The sequence below is a fragment of the Amblyomma americanum genome, chromosome 1, assembly GCF_052857255.1.
Source record: "Amblyomma americanum isolate KBUSLIRL-KWMA chromosome 1, ASM5285725v1, whole genome shotgun sequence".
In the NCBI taxonomy this organism is placed as follows: Eukaryota; Metazoa; Arthropoda; class Arachnida; order Ixodida; family Ixodidae; genus Amblyomma; species Amblyomma americanum.
The window spans coordinates 478,221,392-478,238,690 of record NC_135497.1 but is presented as its reverse complement, the minus strand read 5'-3'; the positions used below and the strand labels follow the sequence as shown (position 1 = coordinate 478,238,690).

The following is a 17,299-nucleotide window of genomic DNA, read 5'->3' as shown; positions in this document are numbered from 1 at the left end:
TCTCTTTCATAGTGTTTCCATCTCTCGCATCGAGCAGTTAAGATCGCCTTAGAAAACCAATGTGGAACGTTTTTGACGATAACAAAAAAATTAATAGAAAAAGAAAAAATTTCAAGCCTGCCAACGGGACATCTGCGAATATATTGGTTGTTATAGTCAAATGTCACAATATAAGAAAAAATGCGCTCGTAAACTGTTTCCCGTTCAAAAATTCCTTTCTCCAGTATTGGATATGCCCGGTTACAGCGCCCGCTGTGGGGCTCAACTCACGTTCCTACACGTAGAGCGGTAGCCCCGCCACGTAAATCCCAAACACAACTCATTTGAGTTATGGCTGAGAGACGCCACGCCTGCTTATCTAACACAGCTAGGGTACTGTACAGAGGCCCCCTCCGATGGGGCTCCGCCTGTCGATTGTCTTCTCTTTCTTTTGTTCAGCAAATGTTTATTGAATTTCCTAACAGCTCCCCGAAGCGCCACTTGGAACTACTGGGTGTCGAGCATAGGATATCGAAAGCTCGATTTCCGGCTCTATCCAGTCGGGCTTGGGGTTTCTTTCTTGCGGTGAAAGAAAACGTTCCGACTGTGAGTGAGCGTTTTTAGGTGCTTCAGCTCAGCTTGGAAAGCGACTGACTAGGGCTTCGTGCATCTGATGTTTACGAACGGGTAGAAAACACGTGAAGCAAGTCACAGCGTAAAGAGCCGGCGTGCCAGCAGTCCGCAACAAAGCGAGCAGCAGCAATCTGCTTTCTCTTGGCGCGTTCTAAACGGCCAGGAGTAAACTAACGGAAGGCGGTGGGTAATGGGGAGAAAAGCGGCAGAGAAGGGGGAGGGGGGGCTTTACGACACGCGCGACTCGTGGCACGTCATAGAGCAAATTGCGGAGTACAAGTGTATTTTGTTTCACTGTGCTTCTTTGGTCGTATATGACGAGCGGCGGCTCGGCGAGCGCTAAGACACGCACTCGTTCCAAGGCAGAAACGTGGGTAGCAGCCGGCGCAGCTCTGATGGCTCTCTTCCTGTTCCTCTTGATGGCTGTGCTAGTTTCAGGTGAGGCCGAGCCGCCTGGTGCTCCGATTTTGTTTTATACAGTTAAAAGACGTTATAGCGAGGTGCCTTCTAATGAAGGAACTTCTACTGAAGGCACCTCGCTATAACGCCTTGCAAGGTTGCAGGCACAGCCCGGGTGACAGTAAGTGCTTGTCCTTACGCTTTAAAGGCAACCTGTACAATTCAAACCGGTTACCAACCAATGTCCTGAATACAGCATCGCTAAATGCTGCGCATGCACTCTTTTGGCCATTGGGAGCTCATACGCGATGGCCCTCAGTCAGCAGTCGCCACCCACTCAGCCAACCGCGGCTGTCAGAGCCAAGTAGAAGCAGGTGCCAGTACCCAGTTCAAAAAATATAAGATGTGGACAAAATGAGAAAAAGTGATGAAAACAACAAGTATTAAGAGATACAAAAAACAAAAACTTCTAGGCGATCCTCGGTGCATCGTTTGAATGCGTTATCAGCAAGCCTTTCGTTATATCCGGGGTTCGCACACTAACGTCCGAGGTGGTACACTTAGCTCAGTTATATCCGCACTATATTTTTACACCCATTGTTCAGAAACTAAAGTCCGTTAAATACGAGGTGGCATACTTAGATTCCTCTTATCCGAGGTAACATACGAAAGTGCATTATATCCGAGGTTAGCACACGAAAGATAGTTTCATCCAAGGTGGCACACTAAGCTTCCTTATATCCGAGGCAGTATACTAGGTTGCTACAGGTAGTACACAAAGTTCATTCGTTAGCCACCTTCCACTGGCTGCTGAGAGCCGGTGCTCGCCATTCCCGATTGAACACACCCTTCTAGTTAACCCATCAATAAAAACATAACTATACCGGTAAGCAAAGCTCAAGATGGCAGCGGCATACGTTTCGTTGGAAATTTTACGTTAAGCAGTCGCTTAGCGTTCCTTCGCCATTCCAGAAATTTTGTTTAAGGTTACCTGGCTGCTGACTCGAATGACGCTGATTTGCTCTCGGCCGCGGCGGTCACATTTCGATGGATGCGAAATTCTAGAAGCCCGTGTACTGTGCCATATCAGTGCACGTTAAAGAACCCCAGGTGGTCGAGTTTCCGGAGCCCTTCACTACGACGTCCCTCGTAGCCTGAGTCGCTTTGGAACGTTAAACTCTCCCATAAACCAAACTAAACCACAATGACGCTCACCTGCGTTATTAAATCTGCTATATCTTGTATGTCGCAACACTTGTTACGATGTTCTGGCGTTGCCAGTGTGTAAAAAACCCATCTAGTGCTCCTGCTCTATGTTTAGGTGCAAAATTTACCGTGAAGAATTGCCCCGGGGCAATCTTAATATCGACAGCCTGCGCTGTGGTTCTAACGTGCACGTGACTCCTGTTATCGTTCTCGCTTACGTTTTATCTGTCCACGCAGCATGTGGCTGCTGTCTATTTAGAACACGCGAAGCCCGGTTGAGGCACCGTGGTACTTCTGCTGAACCTTACTGGCAAACCTGATACGTACAGACGACATGTTTTGAAAACGCCAGTTCACTCTACACATTTCAAGAGCTTTCACCTTCTGCTTCCGAGGGTCAAAATTCTAATTCCTCACTTATGCAAGGGCAATAAGAGTTGGCCGAGTGCTGAAACATGCTCACGAAACTCTCGTAACACATGGGGCCTTGTCACCATGTAGTTCGTGATTCAGATTAAAAATGGCTGAGACATAATTGCGCCCCTAAACAAACCCTTATCCTTACACCACCAACGTCCAGACTGAAATTTTTACGAGGTGCAATTATATATACACCCCATTTGCCGCTGATTTTCAGAAGCACTGCTGTTCAGACACCAAGTTACTGATGGGCGCCCAAGAGATAAACATCAACAGCAGCTTGTACAAATGGTGCTGACTGCGCCATGAGCGATACATAAACATAAACATTCATATCGCCACACTGCTCAAGTTGGGTTCCTAATGAGACTTAAAGACGAGCACATATATGGCGCTCCATGTAAAGCTTATAATGGCAACGAAATTGAATAGGCCTGAAAGTTACAAAAATGCACGCAATAAATACACCACAGTTCGGAGTTTAACGTCCCGAAGCGACTCCTTGGCAAATAGAGACTCTTTAGTGGATGCCTCCAGATTAATTTAGACCACCTGATTTCCTTTAAGCTGCGATAACTTTGTATTTTGCCTGCATCAAAATACGCCCTCGCCGTAAGGATACAACCCGTGACCATGGAATCAGCAGCCGAACGCGAAAGCCAATGAGTCACCACGTCGGGGGATACAAATACATCATCAATCGCTCAGAACTGTGACCGAAATAGCTTAGGATCACATGTAACTCAGCGCTTACCGCAGAGATTACTCGGAGTAAGACAGATTTTGAGCAAAAATGTTTCTTGTCTTCTATGCAGTGTGGACATGGACATTAACTCTAGACAAGAAGGCTTCAACAACCACTTTGATTTAAACGGGGTATCGACAAAAATCATCCATTCTGCCAAGTTGTCTAAACTCCAGAGCTCAAATAGGCCCTCACAAGTTTATTCCAAGCATTCGGGGCTGCTCATGTACACAAATTAACTGCAAAACTGTTTCGTTATGGCAGCAACGCATCATTTATCGCAAAGATTTTGGCTTCTCTAGAATGTCAATCATTGCCTGGTGGGAATATTAAAAATGCATTTGAATATGCATGCGTGAAGAAGCACTTTTATTAAGGGCAGATTTCGGCGTGCTGATGGTAAAACTGAAACTGCTTGACTGTTAGAAAGAATAGGCTATACTTTGAGACATGGCACTTCTCCCTTTGAACACTGCGTTTTCGCTGACGTATTCCCACCGGGCACACAGCGGCCTTCTAAAATTATTCGTAGAATCACTCTTGCGCTTTTGGTCACACGGTTTGTCATGCACGCATGCTCAAATGTTCAGAGAGCCTTCGTAACTGCATTATTCATTCCATAACCAAGCCGTGGGTACCTATTTCCTTGTAATTCATTCTCTCTTGTATCATTTGTACACAGAATGTGTCACCTAAAAATGTAAATAATTTTTAAAATAAGTATCGTGAGTTACAATAGCGTTTTCTTTTCATCGTAGCATGGTCTCCGGTGCAGTGCATCACTATACAAGCTAAAGGCGAGACGCAAACGACACAAGAAAACACGAGTGCACTCACTGCACAAGCGTAGATTTGAATGAGCAGGTGACATATTTATAGACCCTGAAAATAATGTGGCTCATTCTCGCAAAGCCAGGAACCCAACCACGTATCAAGATTGTTCTTTCATTGGAAGCACAAAATAACCGCCTCATCAAGAAACAGATGAAGACGTTCTAGCAAGACTAGTGCTAAACCATACAAATACATGTCTAACGCAAAGCGCCAAAACCTAAAAAATTACACCGTAGCCCAAACAAATGCAACTACCGGACAATACGATTAAAAGGCATTTTAAAAAAGCGATAAATTTAATCTGCTGCTAATTGTCCAAAAATGCGACATACGAGTATTTCAAGGGATTGAAATTTTTGCGAGCGAAGAAAAACGCTCTATTTTCGCGCACAACCTCATCGTGGCTCTTGCCAGTTGCCGAAAATACTTCGATTCCTGGTTTTGTGGCGATGAGCCACATGATGTTGTTCCTGAGCTCCCCATGTCACTTGCTGGTTTAATAAACCGCCGATAACGGGCGCTAGCGTTGTCATGAATGGACGAGTAAATCAATCAATCAATCAATCAATAAATAGATCAATGAAAACATAAATTCGTGCTGTGCTTTGTCATGTCGTTATCTCCGCTCCCTCCGCGCGGATCAGAACATGCGCCAACTCGGCCTAAAGCTATCTGAACATGCCTGTTGCAGAATACCCTATGTACTACCAAGCCACCTACGGAGTTCAGTCGGACAGCTCGGAGCTTCTCAGAACCCAAACCAAAAGTTACAGGGCCTGACCCATAGCTAACAGGTCACCTCATAGGTGGCGCGACCATTCGCTAACCTCCGCAAAGTGGACAATATTAAATTTGTGAAGCGGTGTTTCTCATCTGTTATGATTATATACTCTAGCAGCTCTGAGCTCTCCCATCAGTCTGCCATTTTGCAGCAGATGTACAGACTGTTGCGTCGCTCAGAAAATATCGTCGCATGGCTTGGCGCTCAAATTTTCCGCATAGGTGGCATTTTGCCGTAAGTTATCTTATACTACGTCGCTATAAAATACTTGCCCGGATCGGTGTGGATTAATAGAAAGTCACCATCTCGCGCGACGACACCGTGCCGAAAATTAGGGTGACAGGGTATGACGCGACGGCTTTAATAGCTCCGTTCGGCAGTTTCTCTTTGAACACATTCACTATTCTTTGTTAACATTAACACGTTTATCACAAGAAAATTTGCACGTTCTTTTATTTGAACACTTCAACAGTGCAGTTTACGGAAATAACGTTACTGTAATCAGTATCTGACCATGAGCAGGTATCTGGTTCACTCCTGTAATTAGTACATTACCAAGCTTCGAACTAAGCCAACACCACGCACACATCACTACCTTATGCCCCATCCCAGTCAACGTTCCTACGTGGCCTCGTGCATCGGCTTGTTTCGCGTATTTTTTTTTTTTCAAATCGTCAAACCACCTTTTTTAATAGCTGTGCATATCAGGTGTCTCAGTGCTCATTTTCCTTTCCTATTCGTATCGACTGAACACACTCGTGAGGGGCCTTTATGGGGATTTCTTAAGGAAGTTGCTGCCACCTTCAATTTCCTCACTGTGCACTTTTTCTTTAGGCCACCTGTATAGCCTCTCCAGAAGGCAGATGACTCAGGCACTTACAGAGTATTTGTTCCCTGTACCTTTGTATCGGCAACCTTATCTGGAGTACCTTGACGCCAGTGTTTTAAAACGTGTCAGGCGAATGTGCACTTCTTCTTGTGCAAAAACATTCCTCTTAAACTGCACACATTGACGCTGCCTGTGAAGGCATGGCTTCATGCTAAGGATATGCTTGCGCCATGGGCGATAAATTGCCGCCTGCGCAATGCACCAGACAACTGACCATTGTTTTATTCCATACATTGACGCTATGTTCCTGTGGGACATATTAAAACGAACAATAAGAAGGACATTGACATCACACCCTACAGTATCACTTTTTTGCCTGTGGGGAAAAACTTTGTTGTGCCATATAATCTCCTTATGTTGCTGGGACTATTTAGCCTCTAGAAAAGCAGCATGATGCACCGCCGCGCCGAATCACCACGGTCGTCGAAATATTTGTTTCGTGAGCAATGCGCTTTTGTGCGGGGAGTACATATGCTGCCCTGGAAGAGCCGCCTAGCTGGCTCCCCTATCTGGATGCATGTGTGCGTCTTCCAGACTTTTGATGTTTTGGAAGGTGGTGTCGTGCAGGGGTATGGTGGCCAGGTGTTCTGTGGCGTAAGCATGCTTACATTTTTCTTTTCGGCACTATTTCCATGCAATAAAGAAAGAAAAAAGTTCCTATTGTGCCTATTTGGTAGCATGCATAGCTGGTGACGCAGAGGTGGTGAGTTCCAATCCTGACAAAATATATTAAATATTTAAAAACTCCGATGTTTTCATTCCAGACATACACGCATTACATAACGCGCGACTCGTTCTTTTTTTTTTACACAACACCGCCGGACGACGCCACCCTTTTGCCTGAACGAGAGCCTTAAGCTGTCGTTAAAATGATGCTCTCCAAGCAGCTGTGCCAGCGGCTCCATCTTTCGCCCCCGTTGTGAACCACTCTTTTGCGCGTTTCGAATTGGTCTACTTCTGTCATTCTGCCGCCTACAAGGGCTGACGCTGCCAGCACAGCTGTTGCAGAAGCGTCGGTTGTTGGTCCGACATCATCGCATAAGATGCAAACCTTTTTTTTTTGTTTTTAAGTTTGGAATGTTTTTATTCCATCAACGGCAGTGCAACCTATATTGAAAATTTATTGTCACTGATTCAGGCAAGTACCCGACCTGCACGTAGCGTAAAACAAAAATAAAGTTGAGCGCGAACAAGCCAGTTGTTAAGCTAAGAGAATTATACTTGAATTTTCTCTGAGCGACGCAACAGTGTCAATTTACCTGCCTGCGGCAGCAAATGCTGCGAGCTGTGTGCTGAGTTCCCCCTCAGCCCGTTTGGTGGGCGAATCATAAAAAACTGTGCCTTATTACTGCACATTTACAGGTTCCCTGTACGCTGCCCCAGAGAGCCATCACCTTAGACTGCGTGAGTAACTGCATTGCGGGTCTATTTTTGTTTCTTTCATCTCCCTTTTAACAAATGAAAAATGAAACTACAACACATGGTCCAAGAAATCCCTCATGTCCCTCTTGGACACAGCTAGTCACATCGCTCGTTGAATCGGTAAAAGAAACGAACAGAGCGTTGAAGAAAAAGGTGTTTCCTGCTCGTGGGAAATCCAATTTATTAGGAAATTTAGGAAAAGGTTTAACATGCAGGCATACCTCCAGCGAAATAACGAATGTAGCTGAATAAATAATAATAATAATAATAATAATAATAATAATAATAATAATAATAATAATAATAATTGGTTTTGTGGAAAGGAAAATGGCGCAGTATAGGTCTCATATATCGTTGGACACCTGAACCGCGCCGTAAGGGAAGGGATAAATTAGGGAGTGAAAGAAGAAAGAGGTGCAGTAGTGGAGGCCTCCGGAATAATTTCGACCACCTGGGGATCTTTAACGTGCACTGACATCGCACAGTACACGGCACCTTAGCGTTTTTCCTGCATAAAAACGCAGCCGCCGCGGTGGGGTTCGAACCCGGGAATTCCGGATCAGTAGCCGAGCGCCCTAACCACTGAGCCACCTCGCCGGGTAGGAGCTGAAAGTCCAAAAACCACTTTTCAGAGCATCTGCAGAACTAGTTTTTTACGAGTAGCGTTTTATCGTAAATTCCCATAGCGTCCATTTTTCAGAGTGCTGTTACTTCGTCTCTGGTTTTAACATGATAGCGTTAAGACTGCTAATCTGCGGAAAATCCGCCGTCGGCGTTGCCGGCGCTTTGAGCGAAAAAGCAGGCAGCCCTTCTGCAACCTAGGCAAGGTTACCTTGTTACGTCATCACAACCTGTCCATCGTGGGAGGTGGTAACCTTCCCACGAGTTGTGAGAAAACTGCCCGCCGCGGCAGGTGGCAGTTGAATGAATTATGATGATGATAATGATGATTTGAATTTTTTTTGCCGCAAGGCCATCTCTGGCCAAAGAGTGCCATGGCACAAAGGTTTTTCTTCTACTCAAGGTTGGGTCAAAGACCCATTTCCCAAGCATTTCACCAGACAAAAGCCGAGCACCAGGTCAGGGGAAAGCTTGTACCCATTGCATCACCGGTTGGTACCCGGCGGCACTGGGGATCGACACCCGCACCTCCCACTTTTGAGGCGGATGGGAATCAATGATTAGTCGCGAAAGGCTGTTCAGGCAGAGCCAACAGCCAACTGCGGGGGCACGGCGCATCGCTTAACCGCTGCACCACTACGCCACTGCGCCAGGAGAGATATGAGGACTTCTCGTGATCTGTGACTGTAAAGCAGGGAATTCCGAATTCCACATATATGAACAACTAGGCAAAACATGGGCGAGAGGACATGCAAAGTGACACGCAGGGCACTGAAGGTAACCCTAAACGCTATCGCGTCACGCCACTAAGGCGGAGCCTAAATTTGCCCTCAAGTTTGTTTTTGTTTTTTTGTAGGTAACATCGAGAGGGTGCTGCACTAAGCGCGAGGGCAACGAAACCGCTGAGTACTAGCATTTCCTAACTCCGCTGCGGTGGTTCACTTGATGCCGAGTACGAGGAGGCTCGATCAGATCCCTACCGCTGATCGATGGAAACGAAATGGTAAAGGTGGCCGTGTGCAATATGACGTCAGTGCGCATCTTCCATTATGACACGACTGAGGTTTCCACCGAGAGCTAGACATTTGCTGTGTCTTTCCATTCCTCGTAACGAAGCATTTTTACTTTCTTTTTCGAAATTCTGGTACAATGTTTTTATAACTTACTTTCATATGTGCAAGTAGCGCGCAGGTGGCATGTCTAGAATATGCATCGGACATTGCAGAAACACTTCACTCGCTGCTATCGCTTCATGATCGTTTCAGTGTTATGTATATGGGCAACTTTCTCGGGGGGTTTTATTTTAGGACCTCCTACCATTAGGTGTATCCAAATAAAGTCACCGAAAGCGTACTTGGTCGACCTCTTAAAATATACTTCACTCTTTCTATCTCACTGTCTGATGTCAAGTTTATAGAGATCTGCAATTAGTAAAACGAGCTCTTGGGCGAGTTGGTTACTTATCTTAGGCATAGTAGCAACGCAAAAGACACACACAAAACAAGACGAACAAGACACAGAGAGACACGCACAGGCAGCGTCTGTGCGTGTCTCTCGGTGTCTCGCTCTTCTTGTTTTGTGTGTGTCTTTTGCGTTGCTACTATGCCTAAGATTTGCAATTGGCTTTACGCAATTTTTTTTTCAAAGCACGCAAAGCGTTTAGTAACGCGGTTGGCTAGTTTGGCTAACTTTGGACAGAAATAAATAAAATAGAATAGCAATCAGTACCTCCGATGTTTTGAGCGAAACTGTGACTGGTTTATTCTTTGCAATATTATTTTTCTCTCTAATAAGAACTCAATGTTTCTTCCGAAATTTTTCAAACTAACGTTTTTATTGTCTATTTAAGGGTGTTTTTTTTCTAAACAGAGGGGTCTACTAGAGCTGCCGTAATTGCACATTGTGTTCTAGACAAGAATATCTATCGAAATTTTTCATGGTTTTAGGATACCGATATAGGCTCGCGCAAATTTATTAATTCCACATACCGAGCAATACTGGACAAAAGCATTTTTGAGCGGGAGGCCTTTTATGAACACAGTTTTTTTATTTAATGCTAGATGTCACTATAACAATCAATATATCCACAGATCAACTCGACGGAAGTCTCGTAATCTTTTTCCTATTCACGTTTTTGCTATCGTCAAAAGTGTACCCCATTTATTTTCTATCGCAGTCCTATCTGTTCGATGCGATCGATGGAAACTCTTTAAAAGAAAAATTTAGCTACATATGACAAAAACGGACTATTAACTGCCATATTTTCATACCACTGTCTTAAAAGTTTCTAATTTTTGAAATTTTTGGCCGAGAAAGCAGGACTCAATACAGTTAAAACCTACGAAATACGTTCTTGACTTTCATGCCCAGCCTCACGCATACATCACAAATTCCTCACCGAAGCAGTCTTATTTCAAAACATGCAAATCAAAACGTATATCTCTCACTTTCAAAAACGCGACACGAATAACTTTGGTGAATGTAGGTCTATACCTTTACTGCGAATATTTCCTAAGCCACATGAAAAAAAACAGGCGCTTTAAGGAGTTTGACAAGAAACATTGCCTATTAACCTTTTCGAAACAGTGATTCATGAAAGAACTTTCAATAAAGTTTCTTTTATTGCATCAAAAATAATACCGGGTGTTTCAGGGAATGCCGCCACTAATATTTAAAAATAGGGTTTTGGGGTATGAAGTTTGCTTCTGCTGATTAGCTGTACTGGCACTGGAGGGCATCAGAATACCTGAGAAAAACCCCGGTTAACTCTTTGCTTACCGCCCCTACACATAGCCTTCAATTTGAATGATAGCGCCTCTTCTGAACAAGTAACTCCATTCAGTATGTACAAGAACTCTAATTCAGTCTCGGGATCAATTTTTTCTTCAGTTACATAAGGGAGTAACTTTAACTTCATACGAAGCCTGTCAACACGGAGCAATCGCGCAAGCATGGCGTCCTAGATAGCGTCTTCTCGCACTTATCCAGCTCAGCGGGGTCAGTGTTCTCGCGATTTTGCACCGTCGACAGTTAACTCTGTAGGTGCAAGCGACAGCACTGTGACAAAAGATGGTGTCCATTCGTCTTCTTTTAGTTCGGACCGGGGTGATTGCTCCTCCAGGACCGGTCTGTCGACAGGTAGCCGTCTGCATCTTTCGTTTCCGCCATTGCCGAGGAGATTCACTTCCTTAAGGGCTTCACTGAAGGTACCTGGAATGTTCTGAACACTTCCGTACCACCAACAGTGTAGCGGACACAGCTACCTGAGAGACAGCCCAAGGTACACTTTGGCACTGCACTACGGAGTAGCCCAAAGCGATGCGCACGTGCAAATGATTTTTTTTTATGCTGGCCGGAACGTTTACATTCAATGGCTATTTAACTTTGTATACTCAGTCTGGGCATAGTAACGCACAAAATACATGTTCTATGTTTTTTATCCTTCTATTTTTTGGATACGTTTAATGTTTTTGTGACGTTTTGTGCGAGCCTCTGGAATGTTTTCCAATGAAAGATTTTTTCTTCATAGTACCTGCCTTTTTTTTTAGGGGGGGGGGGGGGCTCACTTCTGTTTAATGCTTATATCAACTACCCAGTTGCGGCGGTTTTTCTTAGGAGATTCATAATATATGTGGATGATACCAGCCCATTTATTTTCGTGAAGAATAATTCACACTGTATCAATAATAAACCGTGAAAAAGAACGTCTATACCAATAGACACATTAAAAAATAGTTTTAACCTGAATGTTCTAAAGCCAGAACCTATTTATAGACGTGAAAATCACCCTGGAAGCCTAAAAACGCAAACAGAAAACAATTCTAGCCGTCTAGAAATCATGCAGTGTTAAAGTCACTCGCAGTTTCGTTTATTCATAAATATTTCAGCACAGTGGGGTTAATTACATTCAAAGAAAAATATCTCGTATTAGCGGCTTAATTTTTCTAAGCCCTCACGTACTCCGTGTAAGCGTTCCACTCGCTTTCTCGCTCCCATTGGAATTACTGTAGATAAGCCTGTGCCCGAATATCGTAACAAAAACTTTGAAAGGTGCACGTCTTGAAAACATTTCTTAAGAATATTGAAAACATACCTGAAGCACATGACACCGAGGAAGCTCTTTCTCATATCCAAAAATTTCTCTGCAGCTGAATTATATCACCTTCGCTTATTCCATGATGTTAATCATGAAATTACAAGCACACCATGTCTTCTGCAGGAAGTGCATAATGTAGAAACACATGCAAGTATGCAACTCAAGATATATTGGCCAATGAGACATTTAAATATCTAGATAAAATTAGGATTATCAAAGACTAAAACATTAAAAGCCACGATTGCCCAGCAAACTGTAAAATAAAATTGTCTTCAAATATTCCCATCTAATAAATGAAGGAACGTCCACGCCACTGGACTCTCTCACTCTTTTCCTTGATTCAAGATCGGCTTTTTTGCAGCATTGAGATTATAGCAAAACTATCAGTTTAAATTGTATTTTTCTTTCCCGCAGGAGTTTAATTGCAGTGCCATAACATTGCTCAATTGTCTGGGTTACCCATAGTTTTAAAGACTATGTATTCTCACATGTTTAAGCCGCCGTGTTGCCGCCAAATGTTAGGGCCCGTGTCACAGGCACCTTTCAGTACTGACGCGATGCTATTAAGTATACTTCATGGTGTCGAAATAAGCATTATTATTATCGCCCGATGAGACAAGATCACAATCCATTCTGCCTATTCTGACCACCGCTCTTCTTGGCTGCCTTCTTAACGCTTGCAGGTAGTGGGTTCGGCTGCCCTTACAACGAGCTCACCTGTTCGCGGCAGTGCGTCAGCGCCGGCAAATCGCACGGCTTCTGCGGCCATGACAACGTCTGCGAATGCGTCGACTGAGACCTGCACCGCCTACGGGAGCGTCCGAGGTCCCTGGCATGAGGCTCCCTAACGGGTCGAAGAGGCCAGTTTCGAGCTCAGCTGCAGCTCGTTCGTACGCTGATCGAAACCGCGAGAGCGCCGATTAAAATAGAAAACAGTGAAATTCCAAGGCTGTGATTACTTCTTTGCGGCAAAAGGCCGGGGCAGATAGCGTTCCTTGCCCTTGTTTTCTGAAAAAGATAAAAATATGCTGTTGATAGACGAACTCGGGAAAAACTCTAACACAAGATGCAGCTACGGGTTTGCTCTGTGGTCTGTCTCAGAGCTTCCTGATGTGAGCAAAGCTGTCGTCCTTTCAGCTGAAGGCCCTCAACCCCTCCCCCACCCCCCCTCCGTGCAGCTTGGAGGGAGTGGTGCTGCAGAGCAGGCAGCGGTGGTCCCGGCTTCGAACTCCTGACCAGAATGAATTTCTTTTTACCTACGAAGTTTCTGTGAAAGCTCTATAGCTTTCCTTTGTAGCCGTGTGGGTGCGCTAATAGGTGAGTGACAATGAGTAATTGGGCTTCCTTATTAAAAATTTACTGCAGCTTGGGGGATTCCCCTAAACATTTGTCCAACAAAGTAGTCATATGTGGGTGACTGTGGAGGGAGGGAGGATGATGCGGTTTTTTTAGTTTTTGATACTATGAATTCAAGGTTTTCAACCTAAGAGAAGAACGTTACGTCATTTTGGCTGGCTCTCATCCTCATTGGATGCCGAGGCCGAAGTTAAAAACAGCAGTTCGTGCCCTGTCAGGCTGCACTATTATGGGTATCCAAAGAGAAGGCATTAATAAAGAGCGCAGTATGCCAATCGTTATTAATAAACACCATTGTATGCCTATTATACCTTTATGCACGCAGTGGACGGCACAAATTATCGACGGAACAGATGAACTTGAAAATTCTCGAAACAACTGTCCTCGCCACCCTCCTCGAGCTTCTTTCCTGGGATCGAGCGTGGTACCGCGCCCCAGAGATGTACCTGCACAAAGTAAATATGCAAGAGCCGTCATAACGCCAACCCCACCTATTTGTTAGCACAAAAACAATCACCTTAGTAAAAAAAAATAGGAAGGGACACTTAAGCTGTGAATTAAAGGTATCACGCTATAGTGTGGTCGGTTAATTGCCATATATACAGAATGTCATCCTCTACTTTACGCTCATAGGTCTCTTGGAGTCATCACACCCCTCCTGGCGCCTTGGTGCAGCGGTTAAGCGATGCGCCACTGCCCTGTGACGGCAGGTGCTCCTAGCGGTCAGCCTTGTGCGAACCAGGTTGATCTTCCCAAGCAGCCAATCATTATTTTAACTGCCGTCTGCCGCACTGGGCAGGCTGCTCTAGGCGGCAAACGTTTACCTAGGAGACCCGTGTACTGTACGATGCCAGTGCACGTTAAATAACCCCCGTTGGTCGGAATTATCCGCAGCCCTCCACTATAGCGTCCCACAAAACCCGAGTCACTGTGCAACGTTAAATTCCAAAAAAACGAAACTAAACCTTTAGTCATAGCCCTGGCCATTTTTCGCTTTTTGATGAACCCTCGATTTTTGAGGGCAAGGTTTTGACAAAAACAAATAACGGAGCTACGAAAAGTTTGCGTTAGTGGTTCATTGGGGTTTAACGTCCAAACGATTCAGGCTATGAGGGACGCCGTAGTGAAGGCCTCCGGGAATTTCGACCACCTGGGGTTCTTTAACGTGCACTGACATCGCACAGTACACGGCCTCTAGAATTCTGCCTCCATCGAAATTCGACCGCCGTGGCAGGGATCGAACCCGCGTCGTTCGGGCCAATAGCCGAGCGCCATAACCACTGAAGCACGGCGGCGGCAGGAGCTAACAAAATGTCTCGCACTGAAATTTCACGACGATCAGACATCTGACGCAACAACTCTGCGAAGACAGTTTGGCTTACTCTTAGTGGTTACTTCGATGCTTCTACTCTGCTTCACACATGCGACAAGTGGCAAAGATGGGTGGGCAGTGATCAGAATGGCTGGCTACCATTATGATCACCCTCCACGCTTTTGTTTCATGAAACTCCACTAGCAGTCATTTTCACCAGTTCAACCATTTCTAGTACACTTCTGTTGTACTTAAAAAAATCGATGGCACACTTAAGCTCCGCCTTAAGGGTATGACGTTATAGTGTAAAGGGTTAATTCCCGTATATACGGAAGGGCATTCCATACTTTACTTTAATAGATCCCTGGTAGTCTTCATATCCCTCCTGGCGCAATGATCAGTGGTTAAGCAATGCGCCACTGCCCCGCGATGGCAGGTGCTCCCAGCGTTGGGCCTTGTGCGACTTAGGTTGCTCTTCCCGAGCGACCAATCATTAATTGAACTGCCGCCTGCCATGGTGGGCAGTTTACCCACAATCGGATGGGCAGCCTGGGATGACTTCGCAAAGCCACGGGACCTAGGTGGCCCACCTGCCTCTTAGGTTGCTCTCTGGACACCACCTGCCAGAGCCATGCTCGTTATTTTTCGCTCACAACGCCGACAGCGCCAACGCCGCATTTGCTGCGTAACAGCACTTAACGACATCACGTCAAAAATATTTGAAAATACCAAAGGTTGATGTCTCCAATTGAGTGAAGCGCGCTCGAGGATGGGCATGCACACTCAAGAGTTCTTTCTTTTAGCGCCGTTGTCAGCATCATCGCCAGCCCAACTACACATTCTGCTGGACCGAGCCTTCTCCCGTATATTTCCCATTAACCCCGTCCTGTACATGCAGCGGCCAACTTCGTCCCGAAAACTCAGACAAGAACAGGAAGTAGACGTGTAAGAACGCCAATGGCAAGTCTAAAAACAAAATAGACTTCATACTGCATACTCACCCTGGCATCGTGAAGGATCTGGAGGTCCTCAGAAAGGTCTGATGCAGTAACCATATAGTTTAGTTTAGGAGAGTTTAACGTCCCAAAGCGACTCAGGCTATGAGAGACGCCGTAGTGAAGGGCTCCGGAAATTTCGCCCACCTGGGGTTCTTTAACGTGCACTGACATCGCACGGCACACGGGCCTCTAGAATTTCGCCTCCATCGAAATTCGACCACCGCGGCCGGGATCAAACCCGCGTTTTTCGGGCCGGCAGCCGAGCGCCATAACCACTCAACCACCGCGGCGGCTGGACCATATGATGGTAAGGTCTGCACTAGCCTGTACTTGAAGAGGGAACGGAACAAACTAGCAAGGTATAAGCCCATTAAGAGCGAAAGTAGAAGAATTCAGGATCTCGCTGCAAAGCAGATATTCGTTTTTAACGAAGAGCAACAGCCTTAGTGTTCAAAAAATGAACGATAATCTCACGGCTCTCATCACGGAGGCAGCAGAAAACGTAGGCGGTAGAACGGTTAGACCGGATACCGGCTAGCCCTCGCCGAAAACGATAGGCATGATTAAGAAACTCCACGATATGAAAGCCTCTAACACCACAGACCGAACAGAACTGGCAGAGGCAGAGCTGTGAAGGTTATTGAAAAACTCAACGTAACCGACATAATTAAGTATAATATGGAAAGAATCGGGCATGCTCTAAATTGCGGATGTAGCCTAAAAGCGCTAAAAAGAAATCTAGGCGTAGGCAACGATCGGAGTTATGCGTGAAGAGACAAGGAGGCCAATGTCCTTAGCAATGTGGATAAGGCAGTTAAAGGAACAGCAGTATATGCGGCTAAAATCTAATAACAAAGTGGCAGGAGCCCCTCAGAACAGGCCCTTCAGCTAACTGTGTCAACCGATTTTCATGATGTCGCCCTTAATCTGATTATGATGTAGCTCATCCCCTTTCATCTGCCACTCCCTGTGGTATCACGCGAGCAGGACCATGATTGACCGGGACGTCAGGAGAATCGGTCGATGATTACGTGCGGACGGCCTTTTCTGTGTGCCATCTGGTGCTTCCTTCTAGATTTGTACCCGATAACAGAAACGCAGCAAACTGCACCCGAAACTGCGAGGGAAATGCCGCTCACCTCTTTTTGGCTTCGGAAGCCTGCGCCATCTGCGAACATCACGCAGCCAGTGACGTCGGAATCAGACCCATCTAGACGACGGATGAAATCGCCGGCTGCCACGCGACCAAGCGTCACTGGCTCCGCCTCGACTGCTAACCGTACCAGCTTTCATGCACGTGTCGGACGGCGCAAACAACGGAGCGCATGGACTGGAAAAAATTTAGAAACCATTCTCCTCCTCACCCTCCTCGCTTTGACAACTGCTGAGCCGATTAGTCGGCCTGGATGCGGGTTTAGCCTGCGCCTGGCGGGTTGTAAACTTCAGCTTATAAGTTTTTTTCTTCCTCTACGGAAGCTAGAGACCTCGTCAGCCAATCAGGAGAGCGCGTTAAACATGTTCCTCTGCCCCTTGTCGTCTGCTCCTGGAGTATGCAGGTATTATAGGAAGAGAGTATCAATAAATTCTAAGTACTTAAGACAGAATGAA

The 17,299-nt window shown here is 45.6% G+C and overlaps 1 protein-coding gene across 2 annotated transcripts; it reads left to right on the top strand.

The window, feature by feature from the left end:
* The first annotated feature begins 887 nt into the window (after nt 1-887).
* On the top strand, nt 888-12,955 carry LOC144104912 (defensin-like). Of its 2 annotated transcripts, XM_077638147.1 has the most exons (3): nt 910-1,050; nt 7,249-7,290; nt 12,709-12,955. In XM_077638147.1, the coding sequence occupies exons 1-3, from the start codon at nt 927-929 to the stop codon at nt 12,819-12,821; spliced, it is 279 nt and encodes a 92-aa protein (XP_077494273.1). In that variant the 5' UTR covers nt 910-926; the 3' UTR covers nt 12,822-12,955. The 2 variants fall into 2 exon arrangements, with proteins under 2 accessions (XP_077494276.1, XP_077494273.1); XM_077638150.1 differs by lacking the exon at nt 7,249-7,290 and having other exon boundaries at nt 888-1,050.
* The last annotated feature ends 4,344 nt before the right edge of the window (nt 12,956-17,299 follow it).

Coding starts and splice junctions, on each gene's coding strand:
- LOC144104912 (XM_077638147.1), top strand. CDS start 927: ATGACGAGCGGCGGCTCGGCGAGCGCTAAGACACGCACTCGTTCCAAG. Junction 1,051..7,248: donor GATGGCTGTGCTAGTTTCAG/GTGAGGCCGAGC, acceptor GCACATTTACAG/GTTCCCTGTACGCTGCCCCA. Junction 7,291..12,708: donor GAGCCATCACCTTAGACTGC/GTGAGTAACTGC, acceptor TAACGCTTGCAG/GTAGTGGGTTCGGCTGCCCT.